The 17,996-nt window shown below is 39.0% G+C and overlaps 1 protein-coding gene across 2 annotated transcripts in view; it reads left to right on the plus strand.

Moving 5' to 3' along the window:
* The first annotated feature begins 1,615 nt into the window (after window positions 1-1,615).
* Window positions 1,616-17,996, plus strand: part of LOC110001945 (tetratricopeptide repeat protein 28) — a 165,256-nt gene continuing 148,875 nt past the window's right edge. For both annotated transcript variants that reach the window (XM_065964689.1, XM_065964692.1), the window contains exons 1-2: window positions 1,616-1,857; window positions 5,316-5,615. In XM_065964689.1, the coding sequence (XP_065820761.1) occupies window positions 1,828-1,857; window positions 5,316-5,615 (330 nt within the window). In that variant the 5' untranslated portion in view covers window positions 1,616-1,827. The remainder of the gene's footprint in view (window positions 1,858-5,315; window positions 5,616-17,996) is intronic.

Consider the following 17,996-nt stretch of genomic DNA (forward strand, 5'->3'; position numbering starts at 1 on the left):
CTTGTCATGATTTGGCTTTTTCTAGTTTTTGTTTTTCAGTGTTTAGTGTTTCTTTATGTTCTAGTGTGTTTTCATCAGTCTTGAGTTCTGTGTGTCCTCAGTGTTTCTTGTATTCCTGCCTCTGTGTGTTTCCCTGTGTGATTGCCCTGATTGTCCTCACCTGTGTCTTGTTAGTCTCACCTGTGTCTGATTCCCCTGTGTATTTAGTCTCTGTGTTTCTTCCCTTTTGAGTCAGTTCATTGTTATATGTAGTCTGGATGTTGTTCGTTGGTATGTCAGTTTTTTGCTCGTGCTCCTCTGTGGCTCCCTGGTTTTGATCCCTGTGTTTTTTGTTGAACTTTTGTAAGTAAGTTTTTGTTGCCTTTGGCCTTTTTGTTTAATTAAATATTTTTGGTTTTCCTGCACTTGGGTCCACCCTTCCTTGTTTTACACACTGTACCGTAACACTACTAGGTAACCACTAAGTAACCACTCGGTAAACACTAAGGAACTACTAGGTAACAACTAAGTAACCACTAAGTTACCACTAAGTAACCACTCGGTAAACACTAAGTAACCACTAAGTTACCACTAAGTAACTACTAGGTAACCAAGTTGGAATATTGAAAAGGTTATTTTAAGATAAAACACATTGTACAATTTTTAAATAAAAGCTTTCAAATATACAATAGTTCATTTTCTTTTCTACAGGAATTGTACAAGCACTTTAAATTAAGTCTTTATATGAGTATATGTAATACCAATACAATGCATGTCCATGCATTATTACTACATGGTAACTTACTGCCACTACCTCATTTGCAGCTAGCCTACAATTTTTTGTTGGCCTGTTTTGGGGATTTTTTTAGTTTTATATATTTAAATAGAATAATTGGTAAACCAGAAAAAAAAATCTAACTGTTATGATAAACCAAGCCACACATTAAGGTATACACTGCATTATCCTCTCTTTTTTTTCTAGCCTACTTTAAATTGGACCATTAAACTTAACTTAGATAATAAAATTAATTTAAACGTGGGTAATTTTCTATTGTATTGCCCACCCCCCACTGGCCATAAGAAAGAATGCAGGTTTCAGACACTTCACATCCCCTTCTTGTGAACAATAAAATGTGTTACACATCTGAAGTGTATGTGCTATGTGAATACAACAGACATTGTATAAGGGCTTTGGATCCACGTTTCCCACAATTTGTACTTTTATTTTTTTTACATTTTTTAGTCGCTGTCAGAAATCCCTGATGGCTCAACTGGAAATAACAGCTCACAAAGCCTATTTGAAAGGCCCTACACTTTGTTGCTCGTTACAACTTAACAATGTGACCTTAACGCAACATCTCCCAAACCCTTTGCACGCGGAGGTCATATCTCTTATCTCTTTTGTTAATATCGTTTTACGCAAACGGCATGAAAATGTAATTCCACTTTTTAGCGTGTTTTAAACTCACCAAATTACCATAATAGGTAACCGGTATTAACGTCGATAAATTGGAGTCTTATTTTCCCAACTCAGGCTCCCACAGACCTTCATGTCCCTCTGCACAGCGCTCAGAAATCCGCTATGGCAACAGGAGGAAAAAAGACAAGGAAAAAAAGGAAAAGATTTGACAACATGGCGCACTTTCCTTGAGAAAAGTTTCCCCAGAACGCCAAACAGTGAAGTATTTGTGGCTTTTCCTCGCAGTTTCTCGTCACTCGCTCAACAACGTGGACTTTTGGCTCACTTTGAAACACCTCTTGGAGAATAAACAATCGATACAAAGCGGGGAATACGTGTGATGGGATGAGAGCGATAATCGGTCGCATTAACCAAAGCAGTGAGACAGGATGGAGAAGCAAACGACTCTGAAAGAAAAGGTAAATGGATTAATAACAACTACGTTATAGCTGTCACGTGAGCGACTATTGTTTTTGAAGTTTTTGGCATTTTACTGCCGCCCCGAATACTACTTTTTTTACTTTGTTGGCAGGAAATGCCAAGTGACCATTCCTGAGAAAACCTCGTAAAAGTCCTCTATCGATTTTCCAGTCTTGCACACTGTACTGTACTGCACAGTAGATATGTGGGTTCTCTTAAAGCCGACAATAGTCTACATAAATATGACTTCAATGTCAACTAAAGAGTGTACAGATAATAAAAAGGCTGAAAACCACACATATTTTCTTCGTGCATGAACAGAAGCTTGCACAGTGGTAGTAAATTCATGTGGTAGGCTTCATCCACAAAACCAATTACACTCAAAAATATGTGCATCCCTGGCTATATTCCCCTTTTGAGTTCATCTCTGTCTGTTTGTCTAATGATTTAGCTGGTGGGTGTCCTCAGTAGCATATTGGTGTTGTCTTTTATTATCTCTCTCTCCACCCTTCCTGCCCTGATACAGTTGTCAGCCCCCTGTTTGTTGTGGCAGATGAGACAGCAGCGCTCACAGTGGACCATCCCCTCCTCTGGTCCTGTTAATCAGCTGACTTATAGAGGCTGTCTTAGAAAATATCATGCACATTATTCTTGGCCTCTGGAATCACTAATCAATCACGAATGCTAAGCTTTGATTTGTTTTGGAGCCAGCCTTTTAATGTTAGCACGAGTGAACATTGCAGTCCGTCGTCCCTTTAGTCAGTTTGCGTATTTGAGAGGTGAGTTTCCTCTCCATGGGACACATGCTCAAATCTCAGCTTGTTTTAAATCTCCCGAGCACTCTCCCCCACTGGTTTACCTTGTAAATTCTGCAGCATAAGTGATCTACAGGTGTTAAATAGGCTATTAGAGGTAGAAATAAAACACTAAACCCTTTAAAATCCAGCCAACGTGAAGCAGGTTATAATTTTCCCCATGCTTTTATATTACTTCAAACTTAAAACAATTTAATAGTTGAAAAGAAAAACATAAAATGTCGAGAAAAGATGAAGGTCTGAAGGTGCAAAAATGAAACTGATTGCTGCTACAGTGTAACTTGAAGTTGAATACTGGATAGCCTACAAAAGCTCTCATGTCTGCTGCTTCTACTCCCCAGGCTTCTGGAAGTAATTACCCAGCCTGCCCTATCCCAGAATTCAGTCTGAGGAGGTGTGGTGAGAAAGAGGTAGCATATAATGCAAGCCGGCCCTAAAAACATGCAACTCGAGTGGATTTCATGATTCAGTAACACTCAGCAAACCGTTCCTGCTAAATAGAAACAGCCCTCATCTTCTACCTAATCAGACCGCGTCGGTGGGATGCAGATACAGCAAGACTTGGATCCTGATAATTAACCTCACAGTCAAAAGGTTTGCTGGTTTGTTGGTTCAGAAGTTCAACAAGCTGAAAATGAATGTGAACTAATAGAAACAAATCCTACATTCATGCCCCTCGCTCTTTAATTCAGGTTTAATTTTGTGGATGATGATCATTCAGTGAAATTTAGATGTCTTCTGTTGAATTCAATTTTTTTTTAATTAAATTAAAATTTGACATACTTTCTAATCCCCCCAGGGAAATTCTTGTTTAACACTCTGTTATTGAGAGACATGCTTCACATACACATAGGCTCGAATTACACACATGCACAAACAGGACCTATAGACATGGATTAATTGAGATCTGGTGAGGGTTCGATGCCTTGCTCAAGGGCACCTCTGCAGGACTCTGGAAGTGACCTGGCACCTCTCCAGCAAACAGACCAACTTACATACTTAAATACTCCGCACCAGGACTTGAACCAGCGACCCTCTGGTTTCCAGCTCATGTCCCGACAGACTAAGCTGCTGTACAAGATTAACAGGCGGAACATCCAAATACATATGACCTTTAGTTTTTAACTTCTAGGCTGAGATGTAATAACACCATGATCTGGCTCAATATAAGATTGAGCTTTATTTTATGTAAGATACAGCTTTATTTAGAAAATGTAGCGCACTGCCTTGACAGACAGATATTCTAAAGTGGAAGAAATTCATGTACGTTTGTTTTATTGAAAGAAGACGATTGATTTTCTGTCTAAAAGAGTTCTGTAGTAAATTATATCCAAGTTGCCTTTTGTTAGTTCATGTAAATGTAATATTTTGGCATGTGATATTGTGTCATTATCAATCGCAGGACTATAACATTATCTAAATTGTGTTATGGCAGATACACTTTATATTATTGTCCAGCAAACAGATGTATCAGATTGTGATGAGAACTGTGATCTACCCCACTACTAGCGGGATAGAAAGGATAAACTTTGTGTGCTTAAGACCTCTCCTAGTTTTAACCCTTAAAGTTTCATAGACATACAGGTGAGGGAAAAAGGTAATTTATTATGTCTAACTTTATGGATCTTTCATTAAGTCCATAACGTTAGCTGTGCTCCACTGTCAAGCCCATTCATTGTCTAGGCCTATGTGTTGCTCCATGCAAGAGCGCATCTGCATGCCGCCGAGCTGAGCGCAGCACAGGGTCACGTTAAAACATTTTTTTAAGGGTCTTTCAGATAGGGATAGAAAAGAAGTAGCTAGTTCCCCGACTATTGTTCCAGTCATCTACCCCCGTTGCTTTTTTGTCGTGTTTACGCTCCCCTTCTGCTCTGCGCCCCGCTCCGTGGCGAGCGCAGCGGGTCCTTTCTGAAAGGCCCTTTAAACTGTAAGTTTATAATTTCTCAGAATTGGATTTGAAGTAGTCTTTGATTTTTTAAGATTTAAACTTAATCAAATTCATTCATATGAGGAAATTGTTGTTAGCCTATATGTAATACAACATATAACACTAACAGTTCATTTAAGAACTTCTGTGTCTCAGAAAGCCACTTTACTGAGGCAGTATGGAAATTAGTGAAAGTGTCTCAGAGCTGGTCTATCTTACATTTTTTAGATGTCTTCAATATTAGTGGGCACAGAACATGAAATAGAGGTGCTGTGAAAAAGGAACCAACAGCTTAGTTATTAAATAAAGCTACAGTATTTGTTTCATTTGCTTGTGCATGAGAAGATGAGTCGGTTGGAGATACACTCACATTTATTCGGCCTTAACATTTTAGCTGCATGTGTTTTTTTTTAGAGGTTTCTTTTTGGGCTTTTTATACCTCTATTCAGAGACAGGGAAGTGGATATATTCAAAAATCGGGCAGAGAGAGTGGGGTTTGACTTGAGGGAAAAGAGTTTGATTCAAAATCCGGGCCGCCCGCCTGGAGGACAACAGTCTCCACACATGAGGCGGGAGCACCATCCACTAGGTCACAGACGCCCCTTTAGCTGTATGTTTAATCTACAGTAGGACATTCCAGTTGATATGGTCTTATCATATTTTGTAATTAGACTGATATTAGCTCTGCCCCTCCCTCTCTTTTTCCTTTCTCCAGTTTTCAGTCTTTGGCTCTCGGACAGCGGGAAGACCTTTCCGGTGTGTTTCTGGAGATGGAGGGGCCAGGTTTGGTCTCAGCAAAGCCGAGTTCATGGAGAAGGTGCAGCAGAGCAACGAGGCGTGTCAGCGTGGGGACTTTCAGACGGCCGTCCATTTGTACACTAACGCCCTGCAAGCCGACCCACAGAACTGCATCCTGTACAGTAATCGCTCAGCAGCACTTCTCAAACTGGGACAGCACCTGGCGGCGCTGGATGATGCTGAAAAAGCTTGTGAGCTCAACCCCAAGTGGCCCAAGGTAATTCTGACTTAAAAGCTGAGAACTATTGCGAGTCCTGCCTTTTCCCCTCTGTAAAACAGCAATTATTTCACCAAAAGTTCACCAATAGAGTGCCGTTCTATAAGTTGTAAATCAATTCAAAAGAAAACACACTGTTCAGTAGGTGCAAAACACAATTATAAAATTTAAGTAAAAGTGTCTTAAAAGGGAGATTTGGTCAATACTGCAGGTCATAATGGCAAAGAAGGTAAAAAGGTACTACCTTTTTTTCTGCATTGTAAGGGGGAAGCACTTGTAAGTTGTGGGAAAGTGAAATATATGCTTTTTAGATAAAGGTCAATTTTATTTCATTGTTTAAAAACAATTATTTTTGTACTATAGGTTAAAAGAGTTTTACAAATTATTTTACTCTTTCTTTTCTCGAAAAAAAACCGAATAACTTATCTCAAAGTCATTGTTTCAGATTCCACTCACACTGTCCTTTCTCAGTTGCATTCCTCCTGATCAATACAAACTTTTTCTGGGGTCTTGTCTTTGATCTTGTCCAGGCCATGCGGACTAACCTGTGATAGATTTCACATTACTCAGCCGCTGAGATCACTGGGCGACCAATTCCTCTCAGTGATAGAAATGCATTGATTTCATGATTTAGCATGGAGAGATACTTTTGTCTTTCCAGAGAGAGATTGATGATAATGCGGTGAAGTGCTATTGATGATAACTTGTCGCTGTCGATGATGCATCAGCGGCCACCTCTTCTTTGATCTCAGGTCGTGTGTCTTTGGATGCTCAGGTAGGTTTCCTCCTCGGTAAAATGTGTCATTCTTCTGAGGATTGTCACTTTTAATCCCTGAGATAATACAGTGTTCTTTAACGGCCCAATACTTTGTCAGCCTTCTAACAAACAAATTGGAGAGCTCTCATTAATAAATGTCAGTTCCATATTTGTACCTTTATAGCACACATTGTTTGCAATAATTCCTCATATTTCAGTACAGTGCTTTGTCTTCATCATTTCATAACCCTCTAAAGCCACTGAGCCCAAACTATAACTGAAAATCACTGCCAAAATCATTCTCCTTTCTTCACTTTATATGCTTTCCAGCTACAATGAGCTCTCTGTGGTCTGACTGGGGGGATGGTTGGTTTAATCTCTGCATTGTAGCTCTGCTTCTTCGTGGATTTACAGCCTGACAGGGTTGATTCTTATACTGTTAGCAGACTCTGTGCGTATGTATAGCCTGACCTGTGTGTTTTACCTTGTAACAGGAGACTCCAGGATTAGTATGTCTGTGGCATTGACAGCTAAACAGAGGGCTGCATACGTTTTAGATTAAGTATCTTGAAGCACCACTAGGGGTCAGTCTTGTCAAACAGGAAGGCTGTTTAAACTGTTCAAAACGTTTTGTCTGTGCAGGATAAAAACTCATTTCAAGCTATTCAGTATATGAGATTTTTTTTAACATCATCAAGTAAAGCTGAATGCTCATCATGACTGGCTTTCATTTAAAAGAAAACATGTATCAACATATGCGTCACAGAGAATTCTATGGCCGGGGTTTTTTCTACTATGAATGAACAGGTGGAGGCCAATGTCACGATAAATCCATAACCAGTTTTTCTTTCTGAGTTGTCTGAAGAAATTCACATTTAGTTCAAACTAAACTCTAATCTATCCATCAGTTTCATCACTTGTATCACTGTGCTGTAATGGATATGAATGAACAGTGATTTGTAGTACAGCTGCTGTATTACGTGAGTCCTGCCTCTAAGAATTGATTAGTAATGGTGGTCTTGACACTTAAGGTGTCGGCCTCAGGGAGAGGGGGTTTGGCGTCATACATGCCATCTTCTAGACCCGGATGTGGGATGAAGGAACAGGGATTAAACCACGAGAGTGTGCTGGCATTCAGATCCTGTGTAAGTACATAATATCATCAATCATACCGCTCTATGACTGCACTCCTGGATTGGCTCGTCAAACACTGACAGGTGTGGTTTATTCTGCCCCAAGCACCAGCGAGCAGCCCACCCTCCTGAAGCCCACAGGCAGCCTGTGAACGCAGCCCCCTGTCTAATCTGTCAGCTTTCTCTGCTGTAAGTGCCAGAAAACACATTCTGAAAGACGAAAGAAAATGTGTGGTTTAATGACCCCAGACAGCTTTAGGCCCTTTGTACCTCACCCTCTTACTGAATATAAAAAGCTTAAATGAGAACAAAATAGGGTGTCATTTCATAGAGAAGGGGTGCACCATGGTGTGTGTGTGTGTGTGTGTGTGTGTGTGTGTGTGTGTGTGTGTGTTCACATTTTGTCTCTTTGAGCTGGACTGGGAGCCAAAAAAAAACGAGTGGTGTTTACTCCGGCTTCTTTTCTGGGCATGATTAATAATTTTTTAGGACAAAAAGATTCCTTAAAGTTAAGCTTACACTTAGTCTGTTTAAAATCCTTGATGATGCATATTTAGATACCTAGATCAAAGAACGAGCTAATACACCTCTCCAAACCAGTGCAACTGAAAAATATTAATGCTAATGTGTTGCTAACTTTAACTGACATTGCACTGTGTGCTAGCACAACTGTTATTTTGTCATTGTCAAAAGATCATTGACCTGAAACCAGTATATTTTTAAGGAGCTAATATGTCGATCAGAGGCCGATAACACTATTGTAGCCACATCAACCTCGACAAATACTGATATATGAAAATGCATGTTAAATGCAAGTAATTTTAGCTTGTTTTGTAGGAGTATTTTTGCATTCTGCAATGCACCTCATGTGCAATTTAGTCTAGCAGAGACTGAGGGGACTATACCCTCTGTAGATGGATTCCCTGCCTCCTCCATTTCTCCATCTGGTCCCACACTCTCACCACGGCTGCTCCAGTGACATGTTAAACAAACAGCCCTCTCTGCCATCACTCCCATTCTCCTGCGTGAGCGCTGACGGGAGAGCTCCCTGGGAAGCAAACGACAACTGGCACTTCAGCATCAGGGGAAACATCTCTGTCATTTGCATATCTTCTGATTATAGGTTATGATTGTGCCTATCAAGAGTATTCTGTCTCCTCAAGTGTTTATGCCAAAGTTCCAGTGACACCCTCATAATGACGGTTAAAACCCATCAAGCCTTCATTCCCAGAAGAAGCTGTAACACATTTTATTTTTCAAGTGCATGCCAGTACTTGCATAATTTTTGTCTTTTACCAACATAAAAATGTCCCTTAACAACCTGAGAGAGGGGCCCTGGGTTTAACTGAGACAATGAGTGTTTGCATTTGGAAAGGTCATGGTGTGTGTAGTGCAGGAAGAGGACTTTAATTACAGCAGCAGCATATCCAGTGATTGTGCGAGGAGTGGATGCTGACACCTCGGTGAGGCATAAGGCTTCTTTTTCCTGCGGTACTGAATGGGCGGTGACACTGCCTGTGGCTGTGACTGTACACGGAAAAGGAAGAAAAGAATTGTGTGTGATTTGCAGGACTCGTCCCTTACCCCCCCTCAGCAGTGCTCTGCTTTTCATGGATAAAAACCATTGGGGTGTAATGCTCCCCTTGGTGTGACAGTCCGTTAAACCAGCTCTCATCTGATCTCACTGGGTGTAGAGAATAAAGAACCTGGCTTTTGATCTCATGTGGAGAGTGCTTATTGCTCGTGTACCTGTCTTCTGGCTATCATTTTCAACATCTGAAATATTTATCTCTTAAGATCTTGGTGACTTCTCCTATTAGTTTGATACATGCTAAATACTTTACTGAGAACATCACAGGGAAACTACAGTAAGAAGATAAAAGATGTGTATTCATATGTTTGCAGAGAAAAGAACATTAATGAGGTGGCCAGTTATTGTTAAATTCACTGTGATATTGCCTAGTTACATTCAAACATACTGCCATTGACCATCCTTCTGAGCAGCGTATTTGCTGGGCCAGCAGATTAACTCTGCTATGTACTCTACAAAACATATCAGTTTAAATATATCTTAGCCGGTTTTTAAATTGCCACACATTTTTGAGATTTGTTGTCTTCAGAAAATATATCCACCACTTTTGGGACTTTTCACCACTTTTTTTCTTGTGTCAATATCAAGACCACACTTTTACCCCAATTTTGTAGACCTGCAAAATTCCAATTAGGGGTCATAGGTCAATTAGGTCTATTAGGTCTTCGCAAAACCTTAACTCTCATCAGCCTTGGTGCTCCTTTCTTTATTATGAACATGATTTATATTGTAACTGCTTTAGATCACCATGCAAGGGTCATCATTTAGAGCTACTGTAGGAATAAGTCTGCCACTCCTATATTCTTAAGTACAATCACTTGCTAGCCCAGAATGATGGTTGCTTGGGTTTTTTGAGCAAAACATTTAAAATACCAAATGATCGTTTACTTCCTGTCTTCCTTCTTTAGTCCTGTGCAGTTTTAGATTAGATTTAACCCTGCTGACGGTTTAGAGCCCATATATATACACAAGTTTAAATTGATTAAGAAAACATAAATCAGACCCCTGAAGAATTCTTAATTCTATACTTATATTTAGGCCTTGCTTTGATGCAATGAATATTTATAATATCACTTGATGCATATTTATGATTATGATGATTTGGTTTGATTTGAAAGAACTGAATTCAGCTGACAACAACCTGCATACCTGCCTGTAGATATGAATACATAGTTATAAAATATGAATGCCTCTTGGTAGTCATGAGAATACTGATAGACAGCAGAGCCTCATTATTGCAGATTAAGTTGCTTTCCACATTGTTATATGTGTTGCTTCTGGCCTTTGCTTTCTTATTGGGTTGTATTGGAAATTAGAGTGCAGGAACACATCTACAACTGCAGGTCTTCACAAGATCCTGTTTAAGAGATAAGGCATATTCATGGTTGTAATTTTCAGTCTCTGAAGTTTTCAGAAAAGCTCAAACTATTTAGAATTGAATGACGAGGCTGACAGAGAAATGTAACGAATTCCCTGTTAGAGAACAGAAAACTGTGAAAATGATCCCTCAGAAAAAGTTTTTGTTTTTTTCAAACACCTTCATTATTTTGTTATCTGTACTCTCTATATTTGTTGATCATGGGTTTGTTGACCTTGTGAACAACACAGCAGTGTCTTTTTGTAAGAGGTTTTACAGATAGCCTTGTTTTGACAGTATACATTCCCTGCTGTCTCTCTTCATGAAGACGTGTGCTTTGGGTTAAAACAAGGTCTCCCCGCCAGTTTCCCCTCTCCCTCATCTCTGTTGCTGTTTTCCATGGAGAGAGTAGAGTCATGAACCACTAATGAGAGGGTTCCGTTTTGCTTCTACCCAGCCGAGGCTCGAACTAATGAACAAATCAAATGAGTGGCATGTAATTATAGGCCAGAGGGAGTGGGACGGACAGAGGGCTGGCGCTATAGCGGGCACAAACCTGAAATTATTTGTCTGGAAAATCTGTGAAATAAGCGGGAGCAGTTAAATTCTGTCCTTTTTCCTTTAGAAGACCATTGTGGCTTTGCAGTGCTGCACAAATGCACGGGCCACGATGGAGGGAAAGTGACCACACGCACATACAAGTCTGCTGTTTGGATTTCAGCAGCACTTACTTGGCAGCTTTGTCTTTCTTTGCGCAGATGAGATGAAACTAATCCAGTGCTACAGTTGCCTATTTTTGATAGCAGTGCTGCTCTCACACACATGCTATCCAATACACAAATTGCCTTGATTTTGGACAAGAGAGTTTCATGTTTTTATTATTTGATAGCTTTCATAATATTTAACATATATATCTGAGCTACTGCATTTTTATTAACCTAATTGATGTGGTTTAAATCCAAATTGAATAAAAAAAACTCACTTTAAATTAACTTCATCAATCTTCTTTATCTGACTCATCCTCTTTAGACTCAGCTTCTTTGCTAACAGTGTAGCTTCTGTGTGTTGATCTGCCAGTGAGTAATACAGCTCAGGCACAACACGTAAATTATGCCAGTAATATGGCTGATGGAATTTATATTCAGAATTGCACTGCTATTTTCAGTCGCCTAACTCAATATGCTGTTGATGTTTCAGTGCTGTTTCCTTTTTTTTTCTTTCAATTTGGAATGGCTGATCTCAAATCCTGCTTACCCCGGTCGCTGTGACGGTGGCCAAGTGGTTTTCCTCTCTGCCACCCAGGCGCCCCACCAAATTGTAGTGTTTAGTAAAATTTAATCTGCTTTCAAGAAACACCAGGCTTGCACACATAGAAAAAAAAAACTGGTCTATCTTAACATTTTTTACTGTAACCTTAAGCTCTGTACAGTATATATCATTAGTGCTTTGCTTGATCCCACACAAAAAAGGGTTTTCAGGGTCAGATGATGTAATGTGGTTTGATGTGTGTGTGATGACCTCCTTCTCACCTCACCGATGTCTGACTCCAGACTGTCCTGAGGGCATGGATGAGTCAGAGCTGTGAGCTGATGTCACCCTGATTATACATGTTCTGGCCTATCAACACCATTACAACCTGTTATACATGATTTATGACCATCTTTTCCCTAATTTGTGTGTGTGTGTGTGTGTGTGTGTGTGTGTGTGTGTGTGTGTGTGTGTGTGTGTGTGTGTGTGTGTGTGTGTGTGTGCGCGCGTGCGTGCGATTATTTAAACTAATTGGGTCCTTTTTGGTCCTTTAGTGTGTTCCAGTTTTGCACAAATCTGTCTTTTTTTTCCTGTTTTGCAATTTTGCAGATAAGCTGTTCTGTAAATTAAATGCAGCAGCTGCTTTGTCCCAAAAGAAATAAAGTGTGTCAAAGCCAAGGTAAGCACCACAAACAAGAAACTTTCAATCATTTTAGTGAATGTCTGCACCTTCAGAATGCTTTCTCCCTCCGGATACGCCAATTGATTACTGGCTTAATAGCTTTTTGCTTGCTATTACAAGGCAAGAAATGTCAAAAGGCCCAGAGAAAGCAAGCTCATTGCCATGCTTGTGGCATAAAGCTGTGTTGCTGATGGTGGATCAGCTTTACAAGCCTGAGGAAATGAGGAAAACAATAGCACCCTGCTCCTAGAAAGTAACCCCTTTGGATTATACAGATATTCTTCTTGCAGGGGTTCATCTTGTTGTCAGCCTCGTATTGTTCTGGCCCCTCCCACCAGGGGAACTTTGCAATGCTCGGGACCAGAGACTCAGATGTCTCCAGAATTAGCACAACCTGGCTTTGCTGCAGGGAGGAAGTGCTCCCATTGGGGAAAAAAAGGGGAGAGCAGAGAGCAACCTGCAAGAAGCCCATTAGTATACACTGCATAAGCATGGCAAGATGAAGGCAGAGCTGAGAGGTTTTTCCACCCGCTCTGATCTGCTTCCTGATCCCGCTGTCTTCACCTCTGAACTTTTGGTGACTAGAACATTCTGATTTCTCTCTTATGTCAGTGCCAGTAGCTGTGTCATTTGCATACTAATATAACAACAGTGGCTTAGACTAAAGAAAGTTCACTTCGCTGATGCATAAACATCACACATGTATTTTTATATCTTTCACCTCTTTAAGAAGGTGCAAGGTTTGGTCTGTGCTCGTGCCTGTTGGGAAAGTGTTCCTCTCTTAGCTTGTGGTCTGTTTCATACAGCACCTTTTCATGATGTAACCCCTTTCCCAGAATGAGTCATATGCCCTGGTTCCTCCCAGAGAAATAAATTGGTGGGGATAAAGGTGCCTCTAATTTTGTTTCCAGGTGGCTGACTGCCATTTTTGGAAAGAAGCTTTGCAGTAGTCTGAGAAAATCAGTATCAAATCACTTTTTACTTTAAATGAGTGAAAAAACTAGGTCTAGACCTGAATTTGGATGCATGACAATCCTTTTTCTGAGTTGTTTCACTGCTCTACTTCCTGTTTAAGTTTTTAATTTCAGTTTTTTTTCATCCAGCAAGCTTTGTGTTTCTCACTGAATATTGCTAAAACAGAAGATATCTTGAAGTTATTGTTATTTACCTGTAGTCACATTGCAGTACTAGATAATTACAGTTTAATTGGGCTGATTGAAATATGGCTGTAAGAAGTTTATATTTTTCTTATAATACATTTTGTTGGTTAGTGTGAAATCTAATGGTGAGAAGAGGTGTCAAACTTCTTAAACCAAACCAAACCAAACTGTCATACTTACATACCTAATTATAGATAAATATACTATTTTTATATTGTTTGACTTTGGTTGTTGTTAATCTCTTTTTAGGCACAGGACTCTATTCTGGGTTTATTTGGAGCATATTTGTCCCCTAGTGTTTCAGCACCTTCAGAGCCAAATACTCCACATCACAAGTAATATGAAAGAAATTAGGACTTCTTCCCGATTATTGCAAATAGAAACAGGCCACATTACTTTGCAAATCACTGTATTCACCAGTGTATAATGTCAGTGAACATTAATAAAACACATTTGCTTAATAATATATCACTTAAAATCTGTCACTGTTTCATTCGGAAGTAATCAATTGATTCATTCGCAAAAAAAAGACAAAGTGCTATTTGTCAACGTCGCTCATGTGGAACCAGAACAAGGAACTTAATCAGGCTGTTGTTTAAGTCTGACCTAATTTTGTCCATTTAGTGCGTGCTGCATGGCCACAATTTCTCTGTAATTACTGATTTAACTGGCATGTCGTATATGATTAATGAGAGATGATTTTTTAATAAATAATGGATGCTTGGAAGGCAGTCTGGAACAAAGAATGCAATATGCACAACATTATGTTAACACGCTTCTGTGATAATCTCAGATATTTTCCTAATATGGTAAGCCGGAGCATTATATATACAAGTCCAGCCCAAAGAAAGATGGATCTCCTTTTTCTGTCTAAATGTCTTGGTGTGTAATGGCCTCCAGCCTAATCCATTCTTCTAAAGTGCTCCTACTGGATCTCGGGGCTCGTTTTTAGGCAGCTAAATTACTCACTTGTGTCAGGTTATTACAATTAGCTGTTTGAGTGCATGCGTTGTTGTCTCTTACCTTGATACTTTCCTCTAATTCTTTCTCTCTTTAATGGGTTTTTACAGAGAAATGCACTAGCGACAACAACAACAGCAGCGAAATGGAAATGCCTGGGGAGATGTATTAGCTAAATAAAACATGGAATGCAGGTGGGGTATTCATGTGTGCAAGCTGACAAATGACTTCCTTGGTTATGGATATAATCTCAGTATTTGACCAGAGGCTGAGCCGTTTCAGTCAGGCATTAACTATCACACACATGTTCTGAAACAGAGCTCGAGTGTGTTGCAATTTGAATGGGGTTGACAATTGAATAGATGCACAGTGACCAGAAAAACAACAACATCATTCTGTGTTCATTTGTAGACGGAGCCATCTTCAGACTGCGGTGTTAGTTAGTACCGATTCTTACTGTGCAGGCATCAGTGCACTGATCTCCATATGGCACATACTTCTTCAGAGTTTATCTCAAAGTGTTAAATGTGTTCAATCTCAGGGGACTGTGTAGTTAAGACCATTGACATCATTTCATCTGACTGTTCCTCAAACAATTTCTTTGTGATTCCTGCACCTCGACAAAGACACTATCTTGCTAAAAATGTAATCTTCTTGGGAACATGATGGTCATGGATGGATACATTTGATAAAAATACAATAAGACAGGTTGCTCTGACACTTGCTATTATGAAAGCAGTGTAGGACACTTTTGATGCCCTGGACCGTCAAACTTTTTGCACTGACTTAAAGAGTTCTAAAGAGATGCATTAAAACCCAATCAATACATCACTTGGCCAATGTTATTAGCTGGGTCTATCAAACATGTATTTGGGTAACTTAGAATCCTTTGCTTTGATGTTATGATGAGAAAACCTTTATTTTTTATTTTTAACATATATTGTCAAAAAAATACATGCTTTTGGTGGTTTAGAAGGAAGGCCACTACGGTGTTTGTCCAACAGCACCTACATCCAGACAATTTTTCATATTCAGATATGTAGCCAAAAGTATTTCTTTAGGAATTCAAACTCCTGAGTACCTTTGCATATTCACATTAGTGCAAAACTGGGACATAAGCCACAATGAAAAGCTCTATTTCCATTCCAACCCAAAAAAATCAAAACAGCAGCTGCCATAGTAGAAACCAGTGATTTCTTTTCATCATAAATCTGTATCTGTATTTTTGGTCTCACAAACTCCATATTATTTGGGTTGTTATATGATTTAATCTCATTAAACCAAATAGGTTACACCCTGAATATACTATGAGGAGCATCAACTATGAGACCAGTCAACTGTCCTGATATTGATAGCAATAAATGCTTCATCTTACCATGAGCAAGTGCCTGTCCAATGTATTGAGTGATAAGAATTGTCAATGTATTTACTATCTATTTCTTTAAGCTTCAACCATCTGACTCTCCCACAGTAGTCTACCTTGGGGACACCTTGTATTATGCTCCTTTAAGTCTTATAGATTGCTGCCTTTGAGGAGTGTGTAAAGCTCACTCACTCAGCACTCTGAACTCATACTGTAGAACTCCCAATCATTTGGGACTTTTCAAGTCTATTAAAGCATGATTTAAGCCCATATTTGTAAACACATTAACAAGCTAAGTAAGGAATGGGAGTTGTTGGCGTTGTATTTATGTAGCAATACAAATGTAAATTGGACGTACCACTGTACTGTAGGGGAAGGGTGTTATTCTATTTACAGTAGTTTTCATCATGATAAAGCCAGTCTAAAGAGGAAAGTAAAAATGAATTTGCAGTGTGTGCATATAATTGTCGATGAAGCCAAAAGTGAATCAAAATATATTGGTTCACTAGCTTTTTTAATAATCCATAAACCATTTAGACAATTTTGAGTGAAAAGTTGTCTTGTTCCAGATTCTCAATGTAAGTTTTTTTAAGTCTTATTTGGATGGAAACTAATCTTTTTCTGTTACAGGTAAAAACCAATATGCTTAACTAATTAGTTAACTATTTCACAATGTAGTTTATCACCTGTTTTGCTTCTTTTGGTTTATTTTTGGTTCTGTAACCTTCAAATAATATCTAGACCTTTCTCTAACCATAACACCAAGGCTCAATTGGTCAAGTCCACTCAATAAAAACATAACTATTTTTGTCACCCGACTTTGCTGTATAACAAAGCAAATCTAGAAAATCCATATGCTAAGCTGACAGGGTGTTAGCACAAATGATGCAAATAAGCTCACTTTAGACATTAGAATGGTTAGTAAGACTAACCACTGGATAACAGCAGCTTTTTTAACATATAGCTATCCGATCTCATCACTAACGATTGTCCAGTTGCCCTGGGGAACCTCATTTGGACTGCCGTTTACATTTTGGTTCGGTTGCCCCAAATGGTAAATCCTTTTTTTTGTTTCCTTCTTTTCTTTAATTTCAGACCGAACCATCTCTATTGAAGGTAATTATTAGAAACGATTATTAATAACACATAATAATTAACTTTCAAGGATTCATTAGGACACTGACTCACTTTTCTTAAAAGCGAAATAGATTCGACATGCTCCTGTGATACGAAGCCAGACTTAAAAACCAAAGAACAAAGTCAAAGATGGGACCAAGAGATACAAAAAGAGGTGTCTTCCTGTACCAAGTTTTGAATGTTTCTCAAACTGTTGAGTTGACAGTCAATATTGCATTGACAATCAGCTAATTCAACAGATCATATTTTACTTCAATAACATGTGAGTACATATAATAATGAAACTATTATCCAGAGGAGGGATTGAAGGCTGACTATACTCATTTTAAAACCTGGATGGCATGCTGCAGGTGTAGGAAGCCTTCAAGAGTCTTGTTCAACTGAAACAAGCATGAGCAACTGCACTCACCTTAATTTCTAAAATATTTTATATTAATCAAATCACTTTTTTATTTCTAACAATCATCAGATCAAACACATATAGATTGTTGAAAGATTGATTTTGGCCAGTTAAACCTTGTTTCTTTCTGTTTGAAAGACTGCAGGAATAATTGTGTTAAATGCAGTCAAAGAGTTGTTGAATCCGTAATTGGGGCATGGTATGCTCGCCTGTTCCTGTTTATTATTGATTAATGCAACCTAATTAGAACTTGGCACCTAACTAGGTTGGTTAAATGATGTAACATTGTGAAAGACAATCTTAAAGCTGTTAAAAGAATATAATTAAAGAAACACAATTTGCTTGTTCAACACTTTTAGCTTTACAAGACCTCCACAAAGATGTAATTGGAGTAATACCCTCCCGCCAAAAGCTGTATTTAAATGGTAGGATCAGTCACATGCTCTGGCAAATTCCCCATATTCAGATGATGTAACTCAGGGTGGGAAGCTCAAGTGCTGTAATGCTGTTGTACTATTGTTCAGATTTGCAATTCAGGGATACTACAATTAGCTATGATTTCATTACTACTACTGCTGCATCTGCAACTAAAT

Source organism: Labrus bergylta, chromosome 2 (genome assembly GCF_963930695.1).
Source record: "Labrus bergylta chromosome 2, fLabBer1.1, whole genome shotgun sequence".
NCBI classification, from domain to species: Eukaryota; Metazoa; Chordata; class Actinopteri; order Labriformes; family Labridae; genus Labrus; species Labrus bergylta.